The 27,941-nt window shown below is 42.9% G+C and overlaps 2 protein-coding genes across 4 annotated transcripts in view; one reads left to right on the top strand and one right to left on the bottom strand.

The window, feature by feature from the left end:
• Positions 1-1,985: 1,985 nt before the first annotated feature.
• Positions 1,986-16,137, top strand: LOC109902818 (vesicle-trafficking protein SEC22a). 2 transcript variants are annotated; one of them, XM_020499479.2, is made up of 7 exons: positions 1,986-2,254; positions 3,016-3,230; positions 5,817-5,980; positions 6,291-6,464; positions 9,671-9,789; positions 10,087-10,155; positions 14,190-16,137. In XM_020499479.2, exons 2-7 carry the CDS (start codon positions 3,049-3,051, stop codon positions 14,388-14,390), a joined length of 909 nt encoding a protein of 302 aa, XP_020355068.1. In that variant the 5' UTR covers positions 1,986-2,254; positions 3,016-3,048; the 3' UTR covers positions 14,391-16,137. The 2 variants fall into 2 exon arrangements, with proteins under 2 accessions (XP_020355068.1, XP_031653006.1); XM_031797146.1 differs by having other exon boundaries at positions 2,010-2,254; positions 15,770-16,137.
• A 7,551-nt stretch (positions 16,138-23,688) lies between these two features.
• The window catches only part of LOC109868074 (adenylate cyclase type 5), a 149,299-nt gene continuing 145,046 nt past the window's right edge, over positions 23,689-27,941 (bottom strand). For both annotated transcript variants that reach the window (XM_031797123.1, XM_031797132.1), the window contains exon 21: positions 23,689-27,720. In XM_031797123.1, the coding sequence (XP_031652983.1) occupies positions 27,592-27,720 (129 nt within the window). In that variant the 3' untranslated portion in view covers positions 23,689-27,591. The remainder of the gene's footprint in view (positions 27,721-27,941) is intronic.

Raw genomic sequence — 27,941 nt, 5'->3', positions numbered from 1 at the left:
TGGTATATGGCCAATAAACCACAGCTAAGACCTCGTTGCATCGTGCTTGAGAACAGCCCTTAGCCGTGATATATTGTCCATATACCGCACCCCCTAGGGCCGTATTGCGTAAGTAAACAATTGTCCGTTTCATAACTGAAAATGTACAATCATTTTTGTAAAACTGACTGACTCATCCTGAAAAACAGAATATTGGGATGCAGATACCCCCTTCTTGTGCCATTGAGTACATTCACATTTTTGAAGTAGTCAACTGGGTGGGACTTCCTATGGGTTAAGGAAGGATCACATAATTCCATCCAGGTCACCAGGAGTGCTCAGTCAATGAATTATACTCGTGAGGGAACATTCCAGAACTGCAGGTGACAGTAAAACACCAACCCTTATACCTGTTCAAACAACACACTCTAATTCAGTGGTTCACAACCAGGGATATAAGGACCCCTGGGGGTACTTGGCCTATCCACAGGGCGTACTTGATAGGACTCATGAGACCATAGGCTTACTGGTGAAATACATATGAGGGGGTACTTCAGGGCACAGGAGGTTGGTGGCACCTTAATTGTGGATGGTAATGGCTGGAGCAGAATGAATGGAATTGTATCAAATACATCAAACACATGGTTTCCATATGTTTGATGCCGTTCCATTAGCTAGGTTCCAGCCATTATTATGAGCCGTCCTCCCTTCAGCAGCCTCCACTGCTTCAGGGTTGCTTCGGGCAGAGCATAATTCAGTTGGTGGTACAGTAACCGAAAAAGGTTGGGAACCACTGCTCTATGTGACAGTGTGCACACTTTCAGTTTGTTTGCCAACTCATAGAAGAGGAAATGACTACTTCAAAATCAAGATGGCGCTGCCATGCTCTCACAGATGCCATAATGTGACAGATACAATTGTGTGATGTCTATCTAAACTCTGTCTGGTAAACACAGACAGAGTTTCTATCCTGTGTGTACAGTAGCTAGCTAGCTTTCCAATGGATGTAACTGGAACGGACCACGCTTGGTGGGAAGATGGCGGAAGTGAATGCAGAGTTCGAATCAAACAGTGTGTCGAGCAAATTTGGTGAAGACGAAGGTTCTGAATGGACAACAGTAGTATCAAAAACTGGAACATAAAGGAAATTGTCTAAAATTGGAGTGGAGCATACGTGTGTGAATGCTAATGAATCGCTTGTTGGGATGCGTTTGTTGAGTAAGGATGTATTACATTGTATTTCATTCATTGTATTTCTGAAGAACAGAGGAAGATTGCAGTGGGTCTCAAAAGGATCCAGACAACTAAAGTGTGTGTTTTGAACTTCGGGGGTAGAGCACCCGTCACAGGAGTCATCTCAGGGGTGATGACGGATATTCAGGTTGAATACGTGAAGAGAATTCCTGGTGTGGTTGGTGCCCAGCATCTGACCCACTGGGTGAATGGCGAACAAGACGAAAGTCTGTTGGTCCTGTTGTTTTTTTGATGTAGAGCAAATACCTACGCAAGTGTTGCTTGGTTTTATAAGATCCGCTATAAGAGGCTTCGTCCCCAAACCCCTGCATTGTATGAATTGTAAAGGATTTGGCCATGTTTAAACTGTGTGTAGACGAACAGAGTATACTGAAGAACGGTCTGTAGAAGGACGACTGTGTTGCAATTGTGGTGGGGATCATGAGTTCCTGGAGTGACCTGTAAGGGTGAAGGAGATTGAGGTTGCAAAAGTTAGAGCGCTCAATCGAATCTCCTATGTGGAGGCAATTAAAATAATTGAGAAAATTGAGTGATGCTAGTGAAGATATGGTAGTGGATACACCACAGCCTTTGGTAAATGTTTGCTTCCAGACAAAAGATACTCTGTGTGTTAAAAAGTTGGAATTTGTTGCGTTCATTGCCACAGTTATAAATTGTACAGTACAAGTCTCAAAGAAGTCTAAGAAACTGGACATTATTGTGGCTGTGGCAGACTGTGAAGACTTTTAAGGGGTACTGGCACCGGAAGACCCGCCCTCCAATGATCCCCTTGAGCCTGTGTAAGCATCAGGTCAAATCAGTTTTAAAAAATAACAGAAAAGTTGTTAGATTTTTTTGTTTGTTAGTTAGTTCTTTTTAGTTCTGTTTCCATCCCGCATAGTAGGTGGCGGGATGCACATTCAATTGTGTGATCGCCAATACACCATAGAAGAAGAATGATGTAGCTATAAAAATTAAACGTGCCCGGTGATGGTACGGTAGCAGCAACTTCGCAGCGGTGCATTGACACGTGTCTTTTCAGGTTAGCTTGCAAAATAACAATTCATGTCCATGTGTTTTGAAGGCCATGCTTGACAATGTTAGTTTTGCTTTTCCTAGCTAGCGTCCTACAGCAGTAGCCATGTGCATTAACTAGCTGGTAACTTTAGTTAGCTAATTGACAGCAGGTAGGAGAGCGCAAAGGGTTTGTTTGAGGAATTAAAGTTAACTAACTAGCCAGAACTTTAGCAAGGTGGCGCCTTTGTTTTTTAAGTTATGCGACATAGATATAGCTAGATTTTGCAATACTTTTAAAAGCTCCGACTATTGAATATGCGATGTAAATGAAACTAAACCGCTAACTAGCAACTAGCACAATCTTTAATTGCGCCACCCTCAAAGGTTTAACCAGAATTATCCTGCTACAAAAGGTAACTAGCTACTTCTCCAGTGTTGCTGAGCTAGCAATGCCCAGACAATCGCTTATGCGTGGACCATATCATGGCAAACTGACAAATGTTTCAGGCTCACTCAAGACACATGTACCCTGTTAATAACTAGCTTGCTAGCGAGCGTCTAGACGGTTTGGTGGGCACACAGTTGTCGTTAGTACTAGCTGTTCCTCAAGGTGCTATCCAAGGTACTGAACCGTGGCAGTCTAGATTAGATGGTAGTATTGATATGCTGCCAGGCTGATCTGGCAATTTTAGTTCAAATTTATCAGATATAGTTACATTTGATCAGAATGCTCATGACTTCACAATCTTCATGCCCTTGAATCTATGAACATGCTCTGTTTTGAAGGTGTCAGTCCGGAGTGCGTCTAGACCAGTAAAGATGTCCATGGTCCTGTTTGCCTTGGTGATGAGGAGTACGGATGGTCTACCCCTGTCTGCCACCACAGACTATGAGCAGGACGAAGGCCTACAGGAAACCAAGAAGCAGATCAAAACTCTGTCTGAGAAACTCTCCACGTTCCCAAGCCGCTGCTCTCTGAAGACAGGAAAGTTCAATATCCAGTAAGTTTGGCTTAACTGTGAATCATAGTGGTATTATCCAATATTTTATGTCTACTCTTGTAGTAGACTTTGATATTTTCACCACCCAAAGTTGCTAGCAGTTCTCTATACCCGCTCAGACTGCATCCGAAGCAGTGTCCTCCGAACATGTGCAGACCAGCTGGCTAGAGTTTTTACAGATGTATTGAACATCTATCCCAGTCTGTCCCTACTTGTTTCAAGCTGTCAACCATTGTTCCTGTGCCCAACAAAGCAAAAGTAATTTTGTTCAGTTACCATCACCTGTAGGTCTCACTTCTGTCATGAAGTGCTTTGATAGTTAAGGAACATGACTTCCAACTTACCCTAGGCCCACTACAATTTGCGTAACACCCTAACAGATACAGATGCCGCAATCAGTCACACTGCCCTATGCCATCTGGACATAAGGAATATCTATGTATAATTATAATAATGCTGTCTTTTGACTACAGCTCAGCCTTCAACACTATAGTGCCCTCCAAGCTCATCACTAAGCTCAGGCCCTGGGTCTGAACCCATCTCTGTGCAACGGATTCCTAATGGGCTGACCCCAGGTGGTGAAGGTGGGCAACACCTCCACTATGCCGATCCTCAACACATGGTGGCCCCACAAGGGTGCGTTCTCAGCCCCCTCCTGTACTCCCTGTTTACCCATGACTGTGTCCACACATGTCTCTAACTCAATCAAGTTTGAAGACGACACAACATTGATAGGTCTTATTACCAACAATGACAAGACAGGGTGGAGGTGAGGGCCCTGCCAGAGTGGTGCCATAAAAAAAAAAACACCCTCTCCCTCAGTCAACAAAAGGAAGGAGCCTATCGTGGACTTCAGGAGACAGCTGAGAGAGCATCCACATCGACGGGGTCACAGTGGCAAGGTTGAAACGCTTCAAGTTCCTCGACGTGCACATCACTGACAAACTGAAATGATCCATTCACAATGTGTTGAAGGCTTCTTCAACCTCAAGAGGCTGAAGAAATTTGGCTTGTCCCTTAACCTTCACAAATTTCTACAGATGCACCATCGCGAGCATCCTGTTGTGCTGTATCACATTCTTATATGGCAATTGCGCCAATCACAACTGCAGGGCTCTCCAGAGGGTGGTGCTGTAAGCCCAACGCATCACCGGGGGCACACTACCTGCCCTCCAGGACATCTACAGCACCTGGTGTCACAGGAAGGTCAAGAAGATCAAGGACCTCCGCCACCCGAGCCACGTCATGTTCACCCCGCTACCATCTACAAGACGCAGAGAGTACAGCTGGGACCGAGAGACTGAAAAATAAAAAAGTTCTGCCCAGTACCCTGCCCTGAACTTAGCCACTGTTCCTTGCCAGCTACCATCCGGTACTCTACCCTGCACCTTAGACTGCTGCCCTATGTGTACAGAGTCATTTGACACTGGTCACTTTAATGTTTACATACTCTTTTACCCACCATATGTATATTCTGTCTTGTGGTCTAGGCTTATCCTATATAACTACTGCTGTAAACACCTTTTCTATTCTGGACTGATATTGCTAATTATGATATTTCTTAATTCCTTCATTGACATTTTTGAGATTTGTGTGTTGGGTATTACTGCACTGTTGGAGTTATAAAACATGAGCATTTTCTCTGCACTTGCAAAAACCTACAATGTCTACGTGACCAATAATATTTGATAGTATAATTTTGCTTTGAATGGTGATGTTATCACTCTGTCCTCATTTTATAAAATGCTTAGAGATTGTCTGTTTACATGGAAATGGGTTATTAGCTAATTGGTCCCATTAAGACAGCAGATATTGGCTTGCATAAAAAGGAGTGTATACACACACACGCATCCCTCTCTCCAGCAGCAGGGTTGGTTGGCCATCCACTCTACAGTCTGAAGCCTCATTTGATATCTCAAGGTCCTTTAATCAAGGCTCAACGTTGGCCTTGACACTGAAGGAAAGTAACTGAGGATGTGCCAGACGGCATTTAAATCACTGGTTAATTTAATGGAAAGATTTAAAGATCCTTTTGGGCAATGCCTAACTCGGATGTATTGGACCTTTTAAGGGGTTCTGCTCCGGGTGGGTGGGGCCTATAGTCAGCCCCTGCCTGGAACTCCAAATTATTCATCATAAGCAGGGGGGGGGGGGGGGGGGGGGGGGAGAAGAAGAGTGAGCTCGCTGTTCCCACTTCCCCCCCTCTCTTTTAAATGCCCTTTGGGTGAGTTTCTTTCTGAAGTTATTTAGTCGTAAACATACTGGCATCGCTCTGCTCTACAATGCAGTCACACAACTAACAAGCCTTCAAGCCACCTGATGTTGATTAGATTTTCTGTAGTTTTAATTATGAATTTGTTGGAAACATGTCTGTGGTGAGGATTTTTGTTAGGCTATATCTTAGAGATCATTCTCCAAACAGATGGTATGATGCCAGTGTTTGTTACAGACATTAATTGAATTTGGTCTTGAAGGTCATCACATGCAGGGACATTTCTTAGTTTTTCTGATTTGTTTGGTGTACTTAGATACTGTACTTCCCACTGTTCAGCACTGCAATTGCAGTAGATGATGGTTGTGTGTTAGTTTCACCAGTTCTCTGGGAATAGGATATCTGGTGGTGTGTACGGAGAACTGTCCCAACGCCATGGCCTTCTGTTTCCTGGAAGAGATGCAAAACGAGGTTCTCCAAAGGTGCGACGGCTTTCTCATCCGCAACGCTGTGAGGCCTTACTCCTTCAGAGAGTTTGGTGAGTCTCCTCTGTTTTCCCTAGTCTGGTCCCATGTTTGTTGGTCCTGTAACCGACTCATATGGTCGGTATCGCATGACAACATGTGACCCCGGCTATGTTCTCTACAAATGCATATTTTGCCTTACTGTCAAATCAAACCGGGTTTCCCTGTTATTTTTTTTAAGCAACACTTTCAAATTGAAACCCTGTTGTACCTCTAATTACTATTATACTAATCCTGTAACGACAGATGCTGCTATGACCTTCCTTTCTAGCGTGGGTTGTATTTTTAATACCTTTTTTTATATTTTTAAACTGGCACTTCCAGACGACTTCCTCCAGGATACGAAGCAGCGCTACAATAGCTCCTGCTCTCTGACCTCTAAGATCAACCTGGCTGACATGCAGTCAGAGCTCAAGATGATACCGACATACCAGCTGTCCGCTGAGGACCTACGGTTCGGCTTCTCACGCCGCAAGGTCTTCCAGTACAAGAGCATAAGTAAGTTCCACACACCGGGATTTGACTGGTCGTGCTGATCGATCTATAGGTTCATTTGCATGATTTAGTTGGCATGTACAGTAAATTGGCATGTACAGTATATTCATTACGCATCTTAACACACACGTACAGCATACAGAGCATTCTGCTGCAGCATCTTGTGGTGCTTTTAAGACAACTGGCAGCTAAAAAAATACTAGGTCAAATCATGACGTCAGTGATCGTCAGGTTGGAAAGTGAGCTCTAGAAAGAGGCCAGAGTTCCCGAGTTGGATGACAGTAGAAGTACATTTTTACAGTTGTCTTGAATGCTCGAAGTCAGATCTTTCGGAGTTCAGTTATTTTGAACGCAGCAACTGAAGGCGGGCTTAATCGGGGTCACACCACTTTGTAATGAGCTGGAGGCAGTATGTATTTAGACATACTTCATTGTTTGAAACCTGAATGTTTAAATGCATATTATGAGGCTCATTCTAAATTTTATAATGGATATTTGTATCTGTCAAACTGCTCACATGTGAACTGTTTTCCCTCTAATTGCATTATGGAACAAACATTACTGCATAGCCTACTGCCTTGTGTGCATTGCTGCACTTATGTGAATAAATAATAGTTTATCAACATATTTTAAGCTAAATGTTCTGATCTGTTGCATCACTCATTGCTTTTTAAAATGTTTATTTTAATGTGACCTAGGCCTACTTGTGTGAATTTGGGATATCTTTCACAACTGTCCCAGTGTTTGGCTAGGCTAGGCTATTTTTTTTTTTTCACAACTGTCCCAGTGTTTGGCTAGGCTAGGCTATTTTTTTTTTTTCACAACTGTCCCAGTGTTTGGCTAGGCTAGGCTATTTTTTTTTTTTCACAACTGTCCCAGTGTTTGGCTAGGCTAGGCTATTTTTTTTTTTTCACAACTGTCCCAGTGTTTGGCTAGGCTAGGCTATTTTTTTTTTTTCACAACTGTCCCAGTGTTTGGCTAGGCTAGGCTATTTCTTTCTCAACTGTCCCAGTGTTTGGCTAGGCTAGGCTATTTCTTTCACGGCAAGCTAAGCAATAGAATAGGTAGCCTGACACAATGTACGCTAGTGACTTTTTGGCTGAGGCCTTTTTCAATCAAAGCACCTAGCTGCCTTTGATGCTTTTAAGCACTGTAAAATATGTCTGTTAAAGCTTGTGAAGAATCACTTAACTGTGTACTGAATGACAAATGGATTTCATCTGCATTCCAGCCACATTTTAATTTCCCTTATCCAATTTGCCTTTACTGTAGGTATCTCCCATTGTCACTTTAGCACATGTTTAAAATGGCTTCCAGCCATTCCATACCTCTAGGACAGCTTGGTTGTCAGCTAACTGATTCTGCCCTGGGTCACCACAGCTCCTCTCTCTCCCTCAAGAACCACTGCTTTCCTATTCCCCTTCCTATCGCTCACTGTGGATATGGGAAGAGTAGGAGGATTGATAATCACATTGTTTTAACGCTGTAGTTAAGATTCCACATTTTGGGATTGAATCAGTGGTTTCTTTTCAGATGTTGGGAGAATTCTAAGATTGCGCATGATGGTGCAGGGCTATTCAACTGGAGGCCGAGGGCTAGATCTCACCCTTTTATCAATTTAGTCTTGTCCCTTGTGACAGACTGGCTGATTGATACCTTGTCATCTTAAAGGCTTGAAAGAGGAACAAACATTTATTTTTCAGTAAGTCCGCAGTTTTTAAAATAAATTAAGTACTTTTATAAAGTAAATGCACATGGCTGATGGCTAAAACAAAATGTTTTTTCAACACATTCAGGAAACACAGGCCCCGATTACACTGCACGCACTTGTGTCGATTAGCCATTCCCACCGATTAGGCAATACAACTGGTAATGTTTGGAGATGACAGTGCAGTTAATGGATTAAATGAATGCTGAGTTGATGCAGAAAAGAAATGGCATTGCATCACAATGAATACTTTGAATCAATTAAAAAAAATATACATTTATTCCATAATGAACGTGAATTAAAAACAATTCTGACCTATTGTCAAAATGGCAAATGCTACAAGGCCTATTAGTGTCGTTTCTGGCTGTTTTTCTAGCGCTAATTTGGCATGTAAAAAAAAAAAAAAAGTTATTCGCTATGAATTTGGCTCTTTCAATGGTTTGGACTATAAGCTATTATGACCCCATGCATGAGAACTACGACTCCAAATTTCAGTCTGAAGGAAGTATATTCTAGGAACACATACTGTACGTGCCTTCTGTTTCTCTCTGTGATGCAACATGTTCAAATGTAATGCTATAACCTAATGACTGGGGGAATGAATTAAAAGCATCCTTCAGACTGACATTTGGAATTGGGTTACTTGATTGCCATCTCTTTGTTATTTATAACTTATTGAGATGATGGCAAGGTCAGATTCAAATATGTTTCTTAAAACAGAATCAAATAGCTTGCTGGTCCATGTTTTCACTCTGTTAGGGGAGGAAACATTTTGTTTTCAGAAGATTTTAAAACTACCTGATTACTGTAATCAAAATGTTTAAGTGCTTTGTATGGCATGTGTTTTTGATAGTTCTGAAGACTACATTCGGCAACCCTGGCATCCAGTAGTCTCATTGGATAACATGTCCTAATAAGCTAAGAAACTCCTGATTACCCCAAACGCATTCGTATGAGACTGTTATTAACTAATAATTTAGCTTTAGTGTTACCGCCCATTAATTCTGTTTGTCCGCATCACTTTGAGGCCATTCTAGAGTGAGCTCAGCATCCACAAGCCTGAGCTGTGGTGAAGCAACATGAGGAATATAGCAGGGGCAGAGATGCCTCTTTTTCCTTAGATGTTGTGGTTTCTTGTTTTGCTGTTGGTTGTCTTTTTGTTGGTGTCTGTCCCCTCCAGCAATTCACTTTTTGAATGTGACTCTCATAACAAATATATAGTTGAGTAGCCCTGGTGTAGTGCTTTACCATTTTCTTTTTCACCTATTCTCAGAACCCGTAAACTAATCCTGCTCTATGTAGCTATTTTTAATATTGATATGAATGTAGTCACGACTACTCCACACAACCCTAAGTCAGTGAAGTCTCTGGCAGGGAGTGTATTGTGATGTCATTCAGGACAGGATGTGGCTGTTTATCAGAGCTTCTTAATGCATCTATGGCTCATTGGCCAGCAGGTCATTACTGCTGATTCTTTACAGTTCTCTTCCTCTCCTCCCAGCTCCCAGCCAGCAGTTTGAGCCGGTGTCTCTACCTGGCACCATCTCCTGTGTGCTAAGCATCTTCTGTGGAGGCCTCAATCTACTCCAAGGGTTTCATGCCATAGAGGGCTTTATGCAGGTACAGTAAGACCGTAGAGATGCATTGCATTTTATTTCATTCTGTGTATGACAAAAGTCAACACCTGTAACTATAATATATAAAACCAAGCCTACATAGGAATCATTTAAACACTTAGTTGGAGGTGAGCTTAGGCAGTTCAGCAGCTATTTTTGTCCAGTGCTTTTGTTTGTTTCCGGTTTCACCAATCCTTTGTGAAAGCCTACCTGCTGCTAAACATTCAGTGGCTATACATTAATTTACCTCTATCTATACTTCTCTCTTCTCTACCTCCTTACCTGTCCTGTGCATCTGCAGAGTTACAACGACGAAGACTTTAATGACATGATTTCCTTTTTCCTGGGCACAGCAGCCGGTTTGTATCAGGTAAGTGATGCTAGTATGAGTAAGAGCTGCTTGCCTCTGCCTGGCTGACACTGCTAAGTGATTAACAACCCTGCACTTTACATCACAGCATGATTTACGTCACAACTCTGTGTACAGAGGGGGGGGGGGGGTGTTAGACCATGTGCATTTGGAAAATATTCAGACCCCTCCCTCCCACATTATGTTACAGCCTTATTCTAAAATGTATGAAATAAGTAAGTTCCGCATCAATCTATGCTACCCCATAATTATAATGTGAAAACTGGTTGTGCAAATGTATTAAAAGTAAAAAATAACACAAAGACCTTTACACAAGACTCAAAATTGAGCTCGGGTGCATCCTGTTTCCATTTATCATCCTTGATGATTCTACAGCTTGATTGGAATTCACCCTTTGGTAAATTCAATTGACTCTACATGATTTGGAAAGGCACACCTCATATATAATTAGTCCCACAGTTGTCAGAGCAAAAACCAAGCCGTGAGGTTGAAGGAATTGTCTGCAGAGCTCAGACAGGATTATATTTAGGCACAGATCTGGGGAAGGGTAACAAAATATTTCTGCAGCATTGAAGGTCCCCAAGAACAGTGGCTTCTATCATTCTTAAATGGAAGAAGTTTGGAACCCTCAAGACTCTTCCTACAGTTGGCTGCCTGGCCAAACGGCGCAATGAGGGAAGAAGGGCCTTGGTCAGAGGTACCCACGGTCACTCTGACAGAGTTCCTCTGTAGAGATGGCTGTCCTTCTGGAAGGTTCTCCCATCTTTGCAGCACTCCACCAATTAGTCCTTTATGGGAAAGTGGCCAGATGGAAGCCATTCCTTAGTAATGTGCACATGAAAGCCCACTTGGCGTTTGCGGAAATGCACCTAAAGTACTCTCAGACCATGAGAAACAAGATTCTCTGGTCTAATGAAACCAATATTGAAGTCTTTGGCCTGAATGCCAAGCATCACGTCTGGAGGAAACCTGGCACCATCCCTAACTTGAAGCATGCTGGTAGCAGCATCGTGGTGTGAAGATGGTTTTTCAGCTGCAAACACTGGGAGACTAGTCAGGATTGAGGCAAAGTACAGATCCTTGATGAACACCTGCTCCAGAGCACTCAGGACCTCACTGGGGTGATGGTTCACCTTCCAACAGGACCACTACCTTAAGCACACAGCCAGGACAATGCAGGAGTGGCTTTGGGACAAGTGTCTGAATATCCTTGAGTGGCCCAGCTATAACCTGATCAAACATCTCTGGAGAGACCTGAAAATAGCTGTGCAGCGATACTCCCCATCCAACCTGACAGAGCTTGAGAGGATCTACAGAGAAGAATGGGAGAAATTCCCCAAATACAGGTGTGCCAAGCTTGTAGTGTCATACCCAAGAAGGCTGTAATTGCTGCCAAAGGGCTTTCAACAAGGTACTGAGTAAAGAGTCTGCATACTTATGTAAATGTAATATTGCGAACATTTCTAAACCTGTTTTTAGGGATGTACGATATATCGGCGAACATATCGGAATCGGCCGACTATTAGCTAAAAAATGCCAACATCTGGTATCGACCGATGTCTAGTTTAAAGCCCCGATGTCAAAGCTGACGTGCATATCTATATAACGTACATGCATGACTTAATGACGCCATGAGAAATTTGGCACTATGTACAACGCAGCATTCCTAAACTAGCCCACAATGTATGCTGTGTGGATCGAGCAGTCAGCAGAGTAACAAGTGCGAGATCCATTGAAGCCAAGATAATGGAATTCATTGCCCTTGACAATCAGCCGTTCTGTCGTGGGTGATGTTTGCTTTTGCCGACTGGTCGAGCACCGGTACACTGTACCAAGTGCGCTATTTTTCAGATTTTGCACAGTAATGGCGTTACTGCTATTAGCTTCACAACACATACTTTGGACTGCCATTTGCGTCTTTGCGCGTCAAGATGCAGTAGCACTGTCAAATCTGTACAAAAGTCTGCAAACACCGGCCACGAACGGTGTGTTTACAATACCGCGTTGGTAATAAAGCATAATTTGTTTAACCGCAACTTCTGGGGTAGCTAGCTAGCACCAATACAACCAGCCTGAAATCAATGACCAGTAGAACCTGTAGTCATTTTCATTCTTCGCAATGATTTAGGAATCCTTCTGCGTAAGTATTAACTAGGTTGCAACTTGTTCGCCTATTGAAATTGAACTTCAGTTCATGAAAATGAATAGCTAGTCAGCTTGGGCAACAGGTTTAAGTTGCTAACGTTATAAGCAGCCAGCTAGTTTCATCTGGCTAAAAAGGCTCGACTACACCGGGTTATGGTTTGTGAAGCTAGCCACAGTAAGGATTAGGCACAATAGTGGCATTTGCCGTTTGCCTTCAAAATAAGTGTTCACAGTAATACAAATAGCCATACGTATGGCATAATTCTAACTGCAAAATCCACTATTGTGGCTAGCTTCACATAGATGGGTCTGACTTCCATTAATCAAATAAGAACAGTCTTATAAATTGGGTTTATTTTTAGATGACACCTAGCTATAGCTAGCTACTGAACAAAACAGCACAGCAAGTATGTGGGAGAGAAAGATGATACATTTTTAGAATAAGGCTGTAATGTCAAAGGGTCTGAATACTTTCCAAATTCACTGTATATGCAAAAGTATGTGGACACCCCTTCAAATTAGGGTATTTTAGCCACAGGTTGCTGACAGATATAAAATTGAGCACACAGCCATGCAATCTCCATACATGAACATTGGCAGTAGAATGGCCTTACTGAAGTGCTCATTGACTTTCAATGTGGCACTGTCATTGGCTGCAACCTTTCCAACAAGTCAAATTTCTACCCTGCTAGTGCTGCACCAACTTACAACTGTAAGTGCTGTTATTGGGAAGTGGAAACGTCTAGGAGCAACAACGGCTCGGCTGCGAAGTGGTAGGCCACACAAGCTCTCAGAAAGGGACCGCTGAAGCACAGCGCGTGAAATTCTGTCCTCAGTTGCAATACTTAGTACTGCGTTCCAAACTGCCTCTGGAAGCAACGTCAGCACAATAGCTGTTTGTCAGGAGCTTAATGAAATGGGTTTCCATGGCTGAGCAGCCACACCATGCGCAATGCCAAGTGACTGCTGGAGTGGTGTAAAGATCGTCGTCATTGGATGCTGGAGCAGTGGAAACTCCTTCTCTGGAGTGATTAATTATGTTTCACCATCTTGCAGTCTGATGGATGAATCTGGGTTTGGCGGATGCCAGGAGAACCGCTACCTTACCCAATGCGTAGTGCCAACTGAAGTTTTTAGGCGGAATAATGGTCTGGGGCTGTTTCTCATGGTTCGGGCAACGCCACTTAGTTCCAGTGACGGGAAATCTTAACACTACCCCATGCAATGACATTCTAGATTCTGTGTTTCCAAAATTGTGTCAACAGTTTTGGAAGGCCCTTTCCAGTTTCAGCATGACAGTGACCCCGTGTACAAAGCGAGGTCCATACAGAAATGGTTTGTTGACTGACCTGCACGAGCCCTGACCTCAACCACATCGAACACCTCTGGGATGAATTGGAATGCTGACTGCGAGCCAGGCCTAGTTGCCCAACATACGTGCCCGCACTCACTAATGCTCTTGTGGCTGAATGGAAGCAAGTCCCCGCAGCAATGTACCATCATCTACTGGGTGCCTTCCCAAAAGAGTGGAGGCTGTAATAGCAGCAAATGGGGCACCAACTCCACATTAATGCCCGTGATTTTGGGATGGGATGTTCGACTAGCAGGTGTCCACATACCTTTGGTTGTGTAGTCTAGCTACAATTTTCACATTGTACTCGAGTGTCCTTGGGTACATTGAAAAATATGTATTTGTTTTAAATGGAGCCTATGGCTTTTTTGATTTCTCGTGGCGGATTGACGCGTGCACTAAATTGCGGCATCCTGATTTTAAAATCATTGATCGTTACTCGCTTGGTTTGAAAGCAAAAAGATTGGCTTTCTGCAAGGTATCTTCATTTACAATACAATGCAGTAGCTCTAGTCTCAGTTGACCTTTCTCTCTGCAGTTTTACCTGTTTGCTTACTTCTCTGTGAGGAGGAACAGCAAGTCATTCCTGGCCTTCGCCCTGATCTGTCTGTCCAACATCTTCCTGTTTGAACTGAGGAACATGTGGCAGATCCTCTTCCATGTGACTGTAGCGGCCTTCATGACACTACAGATCAGACTGAGGCAGCTGCAGTGCAAATCTCCGGACTACAACGTCTGACAAACCGCGAGACTTACAACCAAACAACAGAGGGGGGGACTAAAACAAACCAACTTTGTCTGAAAGATACTTACCTCTTTTCCTTAGACATTGTAGTGGTTTCTAGTTTTGCTGTTGGTGGTATCTCTGACTTTATCTTCCTCACGTTGTGTCTCCACCACAGCTCAGGATTGCTGGATGCTGAGCTCACTCTAGAGTGACCTCCAAAGTGATGCAGACCAATAGGATTAATGGGTGGTGCCGCTACAGCTAAATTATTAGTTAATTGGCTAATAACACTCATGAATGTCTTTGGTGGAATTAACAGGAGTCTGAACAGGGGTTTCTGTCAGACTATTAGGACATGTTAGTAAATTGGACTACTGGAGACCAGGGTTTCTTAATGTGGTCCTCTTTTTGCCATGTGTACTGCATGTCCAGTGAGGGTTAGGCCAGTACTCAACTGTCATTCTCTGAATCCATGACATCCCATACGTGTCTCACATGCTTAGACCATATTTGTAGTTCTATTTTTTTGTTGTTGACATGGCTAGTAAATATTTGTATTGATTATGAATTTACTTTTGAATAAATGATGTGCATGATTATGGTCTACTTTTATTTTGGCCAGTGATTGTTTTTTTTTTTTTTTTTTGAGGCATGTAATTATGAACACTTACTAAGCCTAATGTTCATGTTTTACTTTTTGTTGCAGGCATCAGTCATATGCTATTGCTTGATAGAGTTGGGTATGGCATATGTTTAAACAAGTGGTGTTATCCCACTGTCAGCATTGTCCTCATCTTGTCAACTGACAGACCCCTGGTGCAGAGGTGGTGCTGCTGGAAATGATTTTAATTTACCTGTGAGCCCTCACCAACCCCATATTTGAGGGTATTAGTTAATTTACTGATGAGTTAAGCAATTGTGCAATGAGTTATGGTTTTTATTTTGGGCGTATCCATGGCCAGTGTCAGACTAGATCTATTATCTCCACTCATGCAGTGACTAAACATGGAACCATGTATATCTGGGGACTGACTACTGGACTGATTCAATCCTTAAAGGTCCAGTATTTTTATTTGAATATTTCTGAGTAACAATTTAAGAACCTTAGTGTGATTTGTTTTCAATTAATATGGTCAAATCAACCCAGCTTAGTAATTTCTCAAGCAAGGATTTTTGCTAGGACTGTCAGTGGTCTGAGGGAAACTGAAAACTAGCGGGAACTCTTGGTCTATTAACAAATGTATGGCTTGGTGAAACCAGGCAGGTCAAAACTACATGACACCAAAACAATCTGAAATTTCACGTGGTCATTTCAAACCGCTCTTATACTTGTGATGACCCTCCCACTCTGCCCTATTCTTTCTCTTTGCTCTTGTTTTCCTTTATTATAGGATGTCGGTGGGTGGAGCCGGGAGGGTCGTCAGTGAAATGGGACACACCTTTGTCCTGGAATAAATAGACCTTTTCCCCATTCATTGAGACTCCACAGACACTTGTTGGATTTTGGTTGTGGCTGTTTTTGGTCGTTTTGTTTTGGCACCTTTCAAAACCCCTCATTACATCTATGCAAGCACTCACTTGCACTACTGACTACATACACCATTGTTAATTGTATATTGTTTACTTTAGTTAAGGAATAACAAATAGATTTTTGTTATGGGCTTTGAGCCGGTTCGTGACACACGGTATTTTCACAGTATTAGTCACACCTCAGTGTGGCGATAGATATCTAAATAAATGAAACATGTTTTGGACTGCACTGGGCCTTTTAAGATTTGTCACTGACAATGGCCAAAACATATTAGCCTGTACATCTTAACAGATTTACACTCCAGTATGAAATGGGTCATACATTTATTTTGATGTTGGCTATTTAGACTGACATAATTCCGCAATCCATGTAATTACACAACATCAAGAAGAGTCATTTTACATATGACTTTTCTGATGTGCACAAAGAATTTGACAGTCTTCTATTATATGTTTCATATGAATTTCTCCTTTATTCCTTTTTGAGAAACACGCGCTACTGATTTATCAAGATCAGACCCAGATATCTGGCTGCATCACCTATTCAGTTACAGAAGCCGTTTCAGGCAAGAAGCAGTGCGGGGTAGCTGTTCTGGGAGACTTCATGGTGATTACCAATATTAGTGTGTTCAATATTAGAAGCAGCAGAAATTTCATCCAGGGGTACATGGAGCTCTTGGCTCAATATCCCTCTATGTTCTTAATCAGGAAGTGTGCGGTTGAATGCAGATGAACACTTGGGTGTTTTATAAGGGGGAAATTGTAGCTCATTTGTTGTGCTATTTCTATTTGAACTATTTGTAATTCTATTTGACTATTCTAATCTACTCCCACAGACATTAAGGCTATTTTTCTCACTGCCCACAGCATCCATGGCCAGCTCACAGGTGTGGTGCTTTAAAGGGTAAGGACTGTCATTTAACAAGATGACTATTGTATTATGAGTCCTGCTTAAATCACTTCCACCACATGTACTGTAGGCTACTTACAAGTGTATTGTTAATTGTTTCTTCATTCAGCTTTGTAGGGAATATAGTGATATCCTAAATCATTATATTGCTTTCATCTAGCCAATATCATAGCTATATCATTAGTAAAGACAAGACAAAGGCTGTACGAAACAGTGTCTCCCTATCAATTGCAATCCTTGTTATGGCATCAATGACAGTATACTGCTGCCCCCCTCTGGACATCTATAGGAACATTCAACTCAAATACTCGACATGTTTTTTTTTTTTTTTTTTTTTTTAAATGTCACCTTTATTTAACCAGGTAGGCTAGTTGAGAACAAGTTCTCATTTGCAACTGTGAGCTGGCCAAGATAAAGCATAGCAGTGTGAACAGACAACACAGAGTTACACATGGAGTAAACAATTAACAAGTCAATAACACAGTAGGAAAAAAAGGAGAGTCTATATACAATGTGTGCAAAAGGCATGAGGAGGTAGGTGAATAATTACAATTTTGCAGATTAACACTGGAGTGATAAATGATCAGATGGTCATGTACAGGTAGAGCTATTGGTGTGCAAAAGAGCAGAAAAGTAAATAAATAAAAACAGTATGGGGATGAGGTAGGTAAAATTGGGTGGGCTATTTACAGATGGACTATGTACAGCTGCAGCGATTGGTTAGCTGCTCAGATAGCAGATGTTTGAAGTTGGTGAGGGAGATAAGTCTCCAACTTCAGCGATTTTAATGTTATTTTTTTTGTGCAATTCGTTCCAGTCACAGGCAGCAGAGAACTGGAACGAAAGGCGGCCAAATGAGGTGTTGGCTTTAGGGATGATCAGTGAGATACACCTGCTGGAGCGCGTGCTCTCTTCTTGCTACCAGTACCTGCTTACAGAAAAGGTTCCACTTTAGGGGCGGGTTGTTGAAACAGAGAGAGCCTACCATTTGGATGGCAAAATACTGGGGAAAAATATATATATAAATATTATTATTTATATATATATACACACACACAGTGGGGAGAACAAGTATTTAATACACTGCCGATTTTGCAGGTTTTCCTACTTACAAAGCATGTAGAGGTCTATACTTTAAAAATCCAGAAAATCACATTGTATGATTTAAGTGTGTGTGTGTATATATACACTGCTCAAATAATTAAAGGGAACACTAAAATAACATCCTAGATCTGAAATATTCTTATTAAATACTTTTTTCTTTACATAATTTGTGATTTTTGTCAGCACATTCAACTATCAATGGAAATCAAATTTATTTGGATTCACACTCAAAATTAAAGTGGAAAACCACACTACAGGCTGATCTAACTTTGATGTAATGTCCTTAAAACAAGTCAATGAGGCTCAGTAGTGTGTGTGGCCTCCACGTGCCTGTATGACCTCCCTACAACGCCTGGGCATGCTCCTGATGAGGTGGCAGATGGTCTCCTGAGGGATCTCCTCCCAGACCTGGACTAAAGCATCCGCCAACTCCTGGACAGTCTGTGGTGCAACGTGGCGTTGGTGGATGGAGCGAGACATGATGTCCCAGATGTGCTCAATTGGATTCAGGTCTGGGGAACTGGTGGGCCAGTCCATAGCATCAATGCCTTCCTCTTGCAGGAACTGCTGACACACTCCAGCCTCATGAGGTCTAGCATTGTCTTGCATTAGGAGGAACCCACGGCCAACCGCACCAGCATATGGTCTCACAAGGGGTCTGAGGATCTCATCTTGGTACCTAATGGCAGTCAGGCTACCTCTGGCGAGCATATGGAGGGCTGTACGGCCCCCCCAAAGAAATGCCACCCCACCCCATGACTGACCCACCGCCAAACCGGTCATGCTGGAGGATGTTGCAGGCAGCAGAATGTTCTCCACGGCGTCTCCAGACTCTGTCACGTGTTCAGTGTGAACCTGCTTTCATCTGTGAAGAGCACAGGGCGCCAGTGGCGAATTTGCCAATCTTTGTGTTCTCTGGCAAATGCCAAACGTCCTGCACGGTGTTGGGCTGTAAGCACAACCCCCACCTGTGAACATGGGGCCCTCATACCACCCTCATGGAGTCTGTTTCTGACAGTTTGAGCAGACACATGCACATTTGTGGCCTGCTGGAGGTCATTTTGCAGGGCTCTGGCAGTGCTCCTCCTGCTCCTCCTTGCACAAAGGCGGAGGTAGCGGTCCTGCTGCTGGGTTGTTGCCCTCCTACGGCCTCCTCCACATCTCCTGATGTACTGGCCTGTCTCCTGGTAGTGCCTCCATGCTCTGGACACTACGCTGACAGACACAGCAAACCTTCTTGCCACATCACGCATTGATGTGCCATCCTGGATGAGCTGCACTACCTGAGCCACTTGTGTGGGTTGTAGACTCCGTCTCATGCTACCACTAGAGTGAAAGCACCGCCAGCATTCAAAAGTGACCAAAACATCAGCCAGGAAGCATAGGAACTGAGAAGTGGTCTGTGGTCACCACCTGCAGAACCACTCCTTTATTGGGGGTGTCTTGCTAATTGTCTATAATTTCCACCTGTTGTCTATTCCATTTGCACAACAGCATGTGAAATTTGTCAATCAGTGTTGCTTCCTAAGTGGACAGTTTGATTTCACAGAAGTGTGATTGACTTGGAGTTACATTGTGTTTGTTTAAATGTTCCCTTTATTTTTTTGAGCTCTGTGTGTGTGTGTGTGTGTATATATGTGTATCACACACGTGTGTGTATATATACATGATATATATTTATATATTGGTCAAATAGCCCTTACACAGCCTGGAGGTATGTTGGGTCATTGGAGAGCAAGATGGTGCCGACAGAGAGCGCTGCCTAGCTTCTAGTCCTTAGGAAACTTGGAAGCGGATCCTTTGTACGCACCACCCAGGGCAATTTGAACTGATTCCAGAGGCCGACTAAAAACAATGCCACCGGAGAAGGAGACGGAGTGGTCTTCTGGTCAGACTTCGTAGGCACGCACACCACCCACCGCTTCCGAGTAAATTACTCGCTAATGTCCAGTCCCGAGATAACAAGGTTGACAAAATCATGGCATGGGTTGCTTTTCAGAGGGACATCAGAGATTGTAACCTACTCTGTTTCACGGAAACATGGCTCTCTCGGGATATGCTGTCGGAGTCGGTACAGCCAACTGGATTCTCAGTGCTGACAGGAATACACATCTCTCCGGAAAGAAAAAGGGAGGGGTGTATGTTTCATGTTTAACGACTCATGGTGTAATTGTAAACAACATACAGGAATACAGTGCCACCGACGCTGCCTGCCACCAAGGACTGTGGGCTCTCCTTCTCTGTGGTCGACATGAGTAAGACATTTAAACGTGTTAACCCTCGCAAGTCTGTCGGCCCAGACGGCATCCCTAGCCGCGTCCTCCGAGCATGCGCAGACCAGTTGGCTGGTGTGTTTATGGACATGTTCAATCTCTCCCTATCCTACTCTGCTGTCCCCACATGCTTCAAGATGGCCACCATTGTTCCTGTGCCCAAGAATGCAAAGGTAACTGAATTAATTATCGCCCCTTAGCACTCACTCCTGTCATCCTGAAATGCTTTGAGAGACTAGTCAAGGATCATATCATCTCCACCTTACCTGTCAACCTAGACTCACTTACCGCCCCAATAGGTCCACAGATGATGCAATCGGCATCACACTGCACAATGCCCTATCCCATCTGGACAAGAGGAATACCTATGTAAGAATGCTGTTCGCTGGCTATAGCTCAGCATTCAACACCATAGTACCCTCCAGTCTCATCATTAAGCTTGAGGCCCTGGATCTCAACCCGCCCTGTGCAATTGGGTCCTGGACTTCCTGATGGGCCACCCCCAGGTGATGAAGGTAGGAAACAACATCTCCACTTTGCTGATCCCCAACACAAGAGTACTTGCTCAGCCCTCTCCTGTACTCCCTGTTCACCCATGACTGCATGGCCATGCACGCCTCCAACTCAATCATCAAGTTTGCAGACGACACAACAGTCTGACTTACCAACAACAACGAGACAGCTTACAAAGAGGAGGTGAGGGCAATCTGAGTGTGGTGTCAGGAAAATAACTTCTCACTCAACATCAAAAAAACAAAGGAGATGATCGTGGACTTCAGCAAACAGCAGAGGGAGCACCCCCCTATCCACATTGACGGGACAGCAGTGGAGAAGGTGGAAAGTTTTAAATTCCTCTGTGTACACATCACTGACAAATTTAATGGTCCACCCACACAGACAGTGGTGAAGAAGGCTGAAGAAATGTGGCTTGTCACCTAAAAGCCTCTCAAACTTTTACAGATTCACAATTTAGAGCATCCTGTCGGGCTGTATCACCGTCTGGTACAGCAACTGCACCGCCCACAACTGCAGGGCTCTCCAGAGGGTGGTGCGGTCTGCACAACACATCACCGGGGCAAACTATCTGCCCTCCAGGACACCTACAGCGCCCGATGTCACATGAAGGCCAAAAAGATCATCAAGGACAACAACCACCCGAGCCACTCCCTGTTCACCCCGCTACCATCCAGAAGGCGAGGTCAGTACAGCTGGGACCGAGAGACAGAAGCTGTTTTTCAATCACAGAGAGGCTGCTGCCTACATACAGACTTGAAATCATTGGCCACTTTAATAAATGGAACACTAGTCACTTAATAATGGCATTTTAATCATGTTTACATATCTTGCATTACTCATTTCATATGTATATACTGTATTCTATCTATTGCATCTTAGGCTATGCGGCTCTGTCATTGCTCATCCAACTATTTATATATTCTTATTCCATGCCTTTACTTAGATTTGTGTGTATTAGGCATTTGTTGTTGACTTCTTAGATATTGCTGCACTGTCAGAACTAGAAGCACTACTCTACTCTCGCAATACCACCTGCTAACCATGTGTATGTGACCAATAACATTTTATTTTATTTGTCCTGTTGAAAAACAAATGATAGTCCCACTGAGCGCATACCAGACGGGATGGTGTATTGCTGCAGAATGCTGTGGTAGCCATGCTGGTTAAGTGTGCCTTGAATTCTAAATAAATTACTGACAGTGTCACCAGTAAAGCACCACCACCTCCATGCTTCACGTTGGGAACCACACATGGGAAGATCATCCGTTCATCTACTCCTCATCTCACAAACACACGGAGGTTAGAACCAAAAATCTAAAATTCGGAATAATCAAACCAAAGGACAGATTTCCACCGGTCTAATGTCCATTGCTCGTGATTCTTGGCCCAAGCAAGTCTCTTCTTATTGATGTCCTTTAGTAGTGGTTTCTTTGCAGCAATTCGACCATGAAAGCCTGATTCACACAGTCTCCTTTGAACAGTTGGTGTGTCTGTTACTTGAGCTGAAGCATTTATTTGGGCTGCAATTTCTGAGGCTGGTAACTCTAATGAACTTATCCTCTGCATCAGAGGTAACTCTGGGTCTTCCTGTCCTGTGGCGGTCCTCATGAGAGCCAGTTTCATCATAGTGCTTGATGGTTTTTGTGACTGCACTTGAAGAAACTTTCAAAATTCTTTAAATGTTCCGCATTGACTGTCTTAAAGTAATGGACTTTCTTATTTCAGCTGTTTTTTCCATAATATGGACTTGGTCTTTTACCAAATAGGGCTATCTTCTGTATACCACCCCTACCTTGTCACAACACAACTGATTGGCTCAAACGCATTAAGATGGAAAGAAATTCCACAAATGAACTTTTAAGTTATTTGAAATGGATTCCAGGTGACTACCTCATGAAGCTGGTTGAGAGAATGCCAAGAGTGTGCAAAGTTGTCATCAAGGGTACTTTGAAGAATCTCAAATATAACATTTTGATTTGTGTAACGCATGTGTTATTTCATAGTTTTGATGTCTTCACTATTATTCTACAATGTAGAAAATAGTAAAAAAATAAAGACGACCCCTTGAATGAGTAGGTGTGTCCAAACCTTTGTCTGGTACTGTATGTTTTTTTTAAAGGCAGTAAATGAGGCTGAATGAACTGTTTCGCTGCCTGACAAGGCTCTGCTGATAGCCAGGTGTATTGTTGTGTTGTGTAGTGGCTGTGCTAGCATGCATCCCAATTATAATTTTTTTGTTTGCCTCACCAAGATTTACATGCTAAAATCGGCACTGTTGAAACAACCGGCCTCCTGGGCTTTTCACACAGGAGAGTGTCTAGGTTTTACCGAGAATGGTAAACAAACAAACATCCTGTCATTGGCAGTCCTGTGGGTGAAAACAGCTCGTTGATGAGAGGTCAAAGGGGGAATGGCAAGAATTGTGCAAGCTAACAGGCGGGTCACAAACAGGCAAATAATGGTGCAGTACAACAGTGGTGTGCACAACGGCATTGTCACATATGGCTATTTCAGCAGATTACCACACAGGGTTCTACTTCTATCAGCTAAAAACATGAAGCGCTCCAGATGGGCATGCCATAACCAACACTGGTTGTTGAGGAGTGGTAAAGCATTGCCTGGTCCAAAGAACCCTGGTTCCTATTGCGTTATGCTGATGGCAGAGTCAGGATTTGGGGAAGTAGCATGACTCCATGACCCCATCCTGCCTAGTGCCACAGTACAGGCTGGTGGTGGAATGGTGTAGGGAATGTTTTCCTGGCACGTTAAGTCCCTTGATACCAACTGAGCAATCGTTCCACACCCCGAAGAATTCAGGCCGTTCTGGAGCCAAAGGGGGGTCCGATCCATTACTAGATGGGTGTACCTAATAAACTGACTGTATATGGGTTTACATCTAAACAACCATCCAAATATAGTAAGGTTATAGAAAGGCACATTGGATGCCACATAAAACAGGCATTTCCAACAATAAGTATGACATTTTAGTGGTTTATTTGAATGTAAAAAAAACAAAAAAAAACAGCATAGTGTTTGACATGATAGAAAGCCAAGACAACCGAAGGTTTGCCTCTGACTAAAAATGCACTGATGCCATTTCTCTTCTCCTCACCACTCCTTTATCTAAGGAACACCTTATGAGGTTCATCCTATCTCCAAGTATATGGAGAGGAAGGGAGCCATGCCCCACTGCCCCCCTAACAGAGACTGTCTGTCCCATCACCTGAAATGTACCCCTCTCAAAGTCAAGTTTGAGAACGAATGTTAAAGGTAAATGGAATTCAATGGCACTGTATTTTCCTTGCTTATATTCAAAGGCCCAGCAACTAAAGTACAATCTCAACATCCTATAAAACCTTATAACACAACCAATGACACACAATAACAGTAAAGAAAAAGTCACAAGAGCAAAAAATGGCACCATTTTGAGGAGTGGAGAGGGACTGAAGAAGGTAGGAGTGTTTCAGTTAGAAATGATTAAAGACCAGAGGATAAGACATCTAGTGGGGCTGCTCTAGTAAAACGGGTGTGCCACCCAGATAACATACTATTGCCTTCATAGTGCACTACTTTTGACCAGGGAGTGTAACCCAAAAAGCATACTATTGCCTACATAGTGCACTACTTGTGACCGGAGCCCTGGTCAAAATTAGTGCACTAAATAGGGAATAGGGTGCAATTTGGGACACAACCAGTAATAAAAACATACAGCATGTGAAAGGTCAAAATGAAAACATATCCACATGGGACTCCCACAAAGCTGGTCTTTACTTTATTTAACATAAGGATCATGTCATCAGTATATTATAGCCTATAGAATAAAGGCCTCATTGGAGAACATTGGACATTCATTGGGTCATACTATCTGATTGAACCAGGGTTGGTGGGATGGGGTGGGGGACAGTAGCAGTGTAGTTCAAAGGCTTCTTAGAGCACCAAAACTATATCTATCTATGGTATGGACTGACTGCAGGGTGTTAATAAGGTCAAAGAAAATTGCCTTGCCACAAGTGCAGGCAACTGCTTGATATCTCCCACCCCTTGCGAATGTGCATGATTGTAATAGGTCTCTGTCAGCTATGTACATTCGAATACACTTGGTGTTTATTTATAGATGTCTCTCTAATATATTAATGTACAAAATATAGAATCTAAAATATCTGATAGTTTGGTGTTTTGGAGTCAAAATACAAAATGTTGAAAATACAAAAAAGCTTTTCATTGACATCCTCAGTTGAAAGTGTTTTCAGCATGTGTCTGTGTTTTTTGTATGTATGTGTACAGTGGCAAGAAAAAGTATGTGAACCCTTTAGAATTATATGGATTTCTGCATAAATTGGTCATAAAATGTTATCTGATCTTCATCTAAGTCGCAACAATAGACAAACAGTCTGCTTAAACTAGTAACACACAAACAATTATAATTGTTCATGTCTTTATTGAACACACTGTAAACATTCACAGTGCAGGTTGGAAAAAATGTAATAACTGGTTGACCCTCCTTTGGCAGCAATAACCTCAACCAAACGTTTTCTGTAGATGCGGATCAGACCTGCACAACGGTCAGGAGGAATTCTGGACCATTCCTCTTTACAAAACTGTTTCAGCTCCACAATATTCTTGGGATGTCTGGTGTGAACCGCTCTCTTGAGGTCATGCCACAGCATCTCATTCGGGTTGAGGTCAGGACTGACTGGGCCACTCCAGAAGTTTTTTTTCTTCTGTTCAAGCCATTCTGTTGTTGATTTACTTCTGTATTTTGGGTTGTTGTCCTGTTGCATCACCTAACTTCTGTTTAGCTTCAATTGTCGGATTGATAGCCTTACATTCTCCTGCAAAATGTATTGATAAACTTGGGAATTCATTTTTACGTTGATGATAGAAAGCTGTCCAGGCCCTGAGGCAGCAAAGCAGCCCTAACCATGATGCTCCCTCCACCATACTTTACATTTGGGATGACGTTTTGATGTTGGTGTGCTGTGCCTTTTTTTCTCCACACATAGTGTTGTGTGTTCCTTCCTTACAAACAACACAACTTTAGCTGTGGAACATCCAGGTGCTCTTTTGCGAACATCAGACGTGCAGCAATGTTTTTTTGTACAGCAGTGGCTTCTTCTGTGGTGTCCTCCCATGAACACCCTTCTTGTTTAGTGTTTTTACGTATCGTGGACTCATAAACATAGATGTTAGCATCTTCCAGAGATTTCTGTAAGTCTTTAGCTGACACTCTAGGATTCTTCTTAACCTCATTGAGCATTCTGCGCTGTGCTCTTGCAGTCATCTTTGCAGCCACTCCTAGGGAGAGTAGCAACAGTGCTGAACTTTCTCCATTTATAGACAATTTGTCTTACCATGGACTGACTTTTAGAGATACTTTTGTAACCCTTTCAAGCTTTATGCAAGGCAACAATTCTTAATCTTAGGTCTTCTGAGATCTCTTTTGTTTGAGGCATGATTCACATCAGGCAATGCTTCTATTGAATAGCAAACAAAAATGTTGTGAGTGTTTTTTTATTATCTAACCAAAATCTCCAATATTGTCTCATTGATTAGACTCCTGACTCCAATGAGCTTTTGGAGAAGTCATTACCTAGGGGTTCACATACTTTTTTCAACCTAAACTGTGAATGTTTAAATTATATATTCAATATAAAACAAGAAAAATGTAATAATTTGTGTGTTATTAATTTAAGCACACTGTGTTTGTCTATTATTGTCACTTAGATGAAGATCAGATCAAATTGAATGACCAATTTATGCAGAAATCCAGGTAATTCCAAAGGCTTCACATACTTTTTCTTGCCACTGTATGTGTGTGCGTGTGTGTGTCTGTTGCACGTTAGTCTGTGTGTTTGCGCCTGTGTGTAAAGTAGACTGTGGAAGAGTTCTGTAAACTCACACGGAGAGGAGCAGAGCAGTCTCACTCTGGTCGTTCAAGTACCCTGCCAGGTTAACGGCCCACCTAGGACCCCTACTGGTGATTAAACACACTGCTCCTTCCTCTCTGACCAACTCTGGTAAAGGGTTTGACAGTGTTGCTGTACTGGCTGGTGATGGCCATGTTAGTGTGTAGTATACCCATTGTATGGAGAATTGCAATATCTGTACCACTTAACAGTACAACAGTGTACAAAGACAACATACATGGACTGTATGGACAAAAACAGTTTGTTTTCACATATATATACTTATATATATACAGATAAAACAGTGTGTGTTTTACGTGTATATATGGTTTTCAGTGTCTTCATGCAGGTTTTTTTTGGATCGAATTGGATCCTTCAGCAGAATGTCTATGACAACACAGGTAGTGTAGCGATTTCCTCAGAGAACCTTACAGAGACCTACAGTACTGTGAGATGATTGGCTGTAAGTGGTTCCTTATCTCACACTGACTGGTGGGAATAAGACTGTGAGAGACTGCTGTCATAATGTGTCTGTCTTCTGCAGTCTAGGACTTCTTTGGTCTCCTCAGCGAACCCATGCCCTCTAAGCCCCTCCCTCTGTCACTTTCCCCCAATCCGAGTGGATGCTGGGTGTGGTCTCCTTCACTCTGGGCCAATCGGAGGCTAACCTGTGCAGGTAGGGAGGGGCTAAATGTAGGAAAAGGGGTATGGGTAGGAGGCAGTCAGTTCCCCAAGCTAACACAGGTCAATGAACCTGCTCATCAAAGGCTTGGGGGTTAGCCCAACAGCCCCCCCTTCTGCTTCTCCTGCGCCAGTGTCAGTCCGTTACTGGGGCTGCTTTTGAATAGGTTGCGTCTGAAATGGCACCCTATTCCCTATGTAGTGCACTACTTTTGACCAGAGACCTATGGGCCCTGGTCAAAAGTAGTGCACTATACATGGAATAGTGTGCCATTTCAGACACACCCTGGGTGTTAACTGCTGGGAGGTCCTCCAGTGAGGAAGTAGGTCTGCATCTCTCCTTTACCCTTCACCTTGACCAGGCCTCGGCACTCTAGTGTGTAGTTATAGGAGTTCAGCACATTGTACAGGTCAGAGGTCACCTGGTGGGAGAAAGGAGAGAAAAGAGAGAGGGAATGAAGGGTAGAAAGTAAGAAGTTGTAGTCATAAACTGACACAGAGGATAAGTCTCCACGTATCTTGATCTTAGGCACACTGCCTCCCTTACCACATGATAATATAAATAAAAGTACACCACCGTTCAAAAGTTTGGGGTCACTTAGAAAAATCCTATGGTTTTCCATGGAAACATACATGAAATTAG

Source organism: Oncorhynchus kisutch, linkage group LG2 (assembly GCF_002021735.2).
Source record: "Oncorhynchus kisutch isolate 150728-3 linkage group LG2, Okis_V2, whole genome shotgun sequence".
Classification (NCBI taxonomy): Eukaryota; Metazoa; Chordata; class Actinopteri; order Salmoniformes; family Salmonidae; genus Oncorhynchus; species Oncorhynchus kisutch.
This window is presented reverse-complemented; position numbering and strand designations above follow the sequence as displayed.

What these genes read in the sequence shown, in the direction of transcription:
- LOC109902818 (XM_020499479.2), top strand. Translation starts at nt 3,049, where the DNA reads ATGTCCATGGTCCTGTTTGCCTTGGTGATGAGGAGTACGGATGGTCTA. An exon ending in CCATAGAGGGCTTTATGCAG is followed by an intron (nt 9,790 to 10,086) that starts GTACAGTAAGAC and finishes GTGCATCTGCAG; the next exon opens with AGTTACAACGACGAAGACTT. An exon ending in CAGCAGCCGGTTTGTATCAG is followed by an intron (nt 10,156 to 14,189) that starts GTAAGTGATGCT and finishes TTCTCTCTGCAG; the next exon opens with TTTTACCTGTTTGCTTACTT.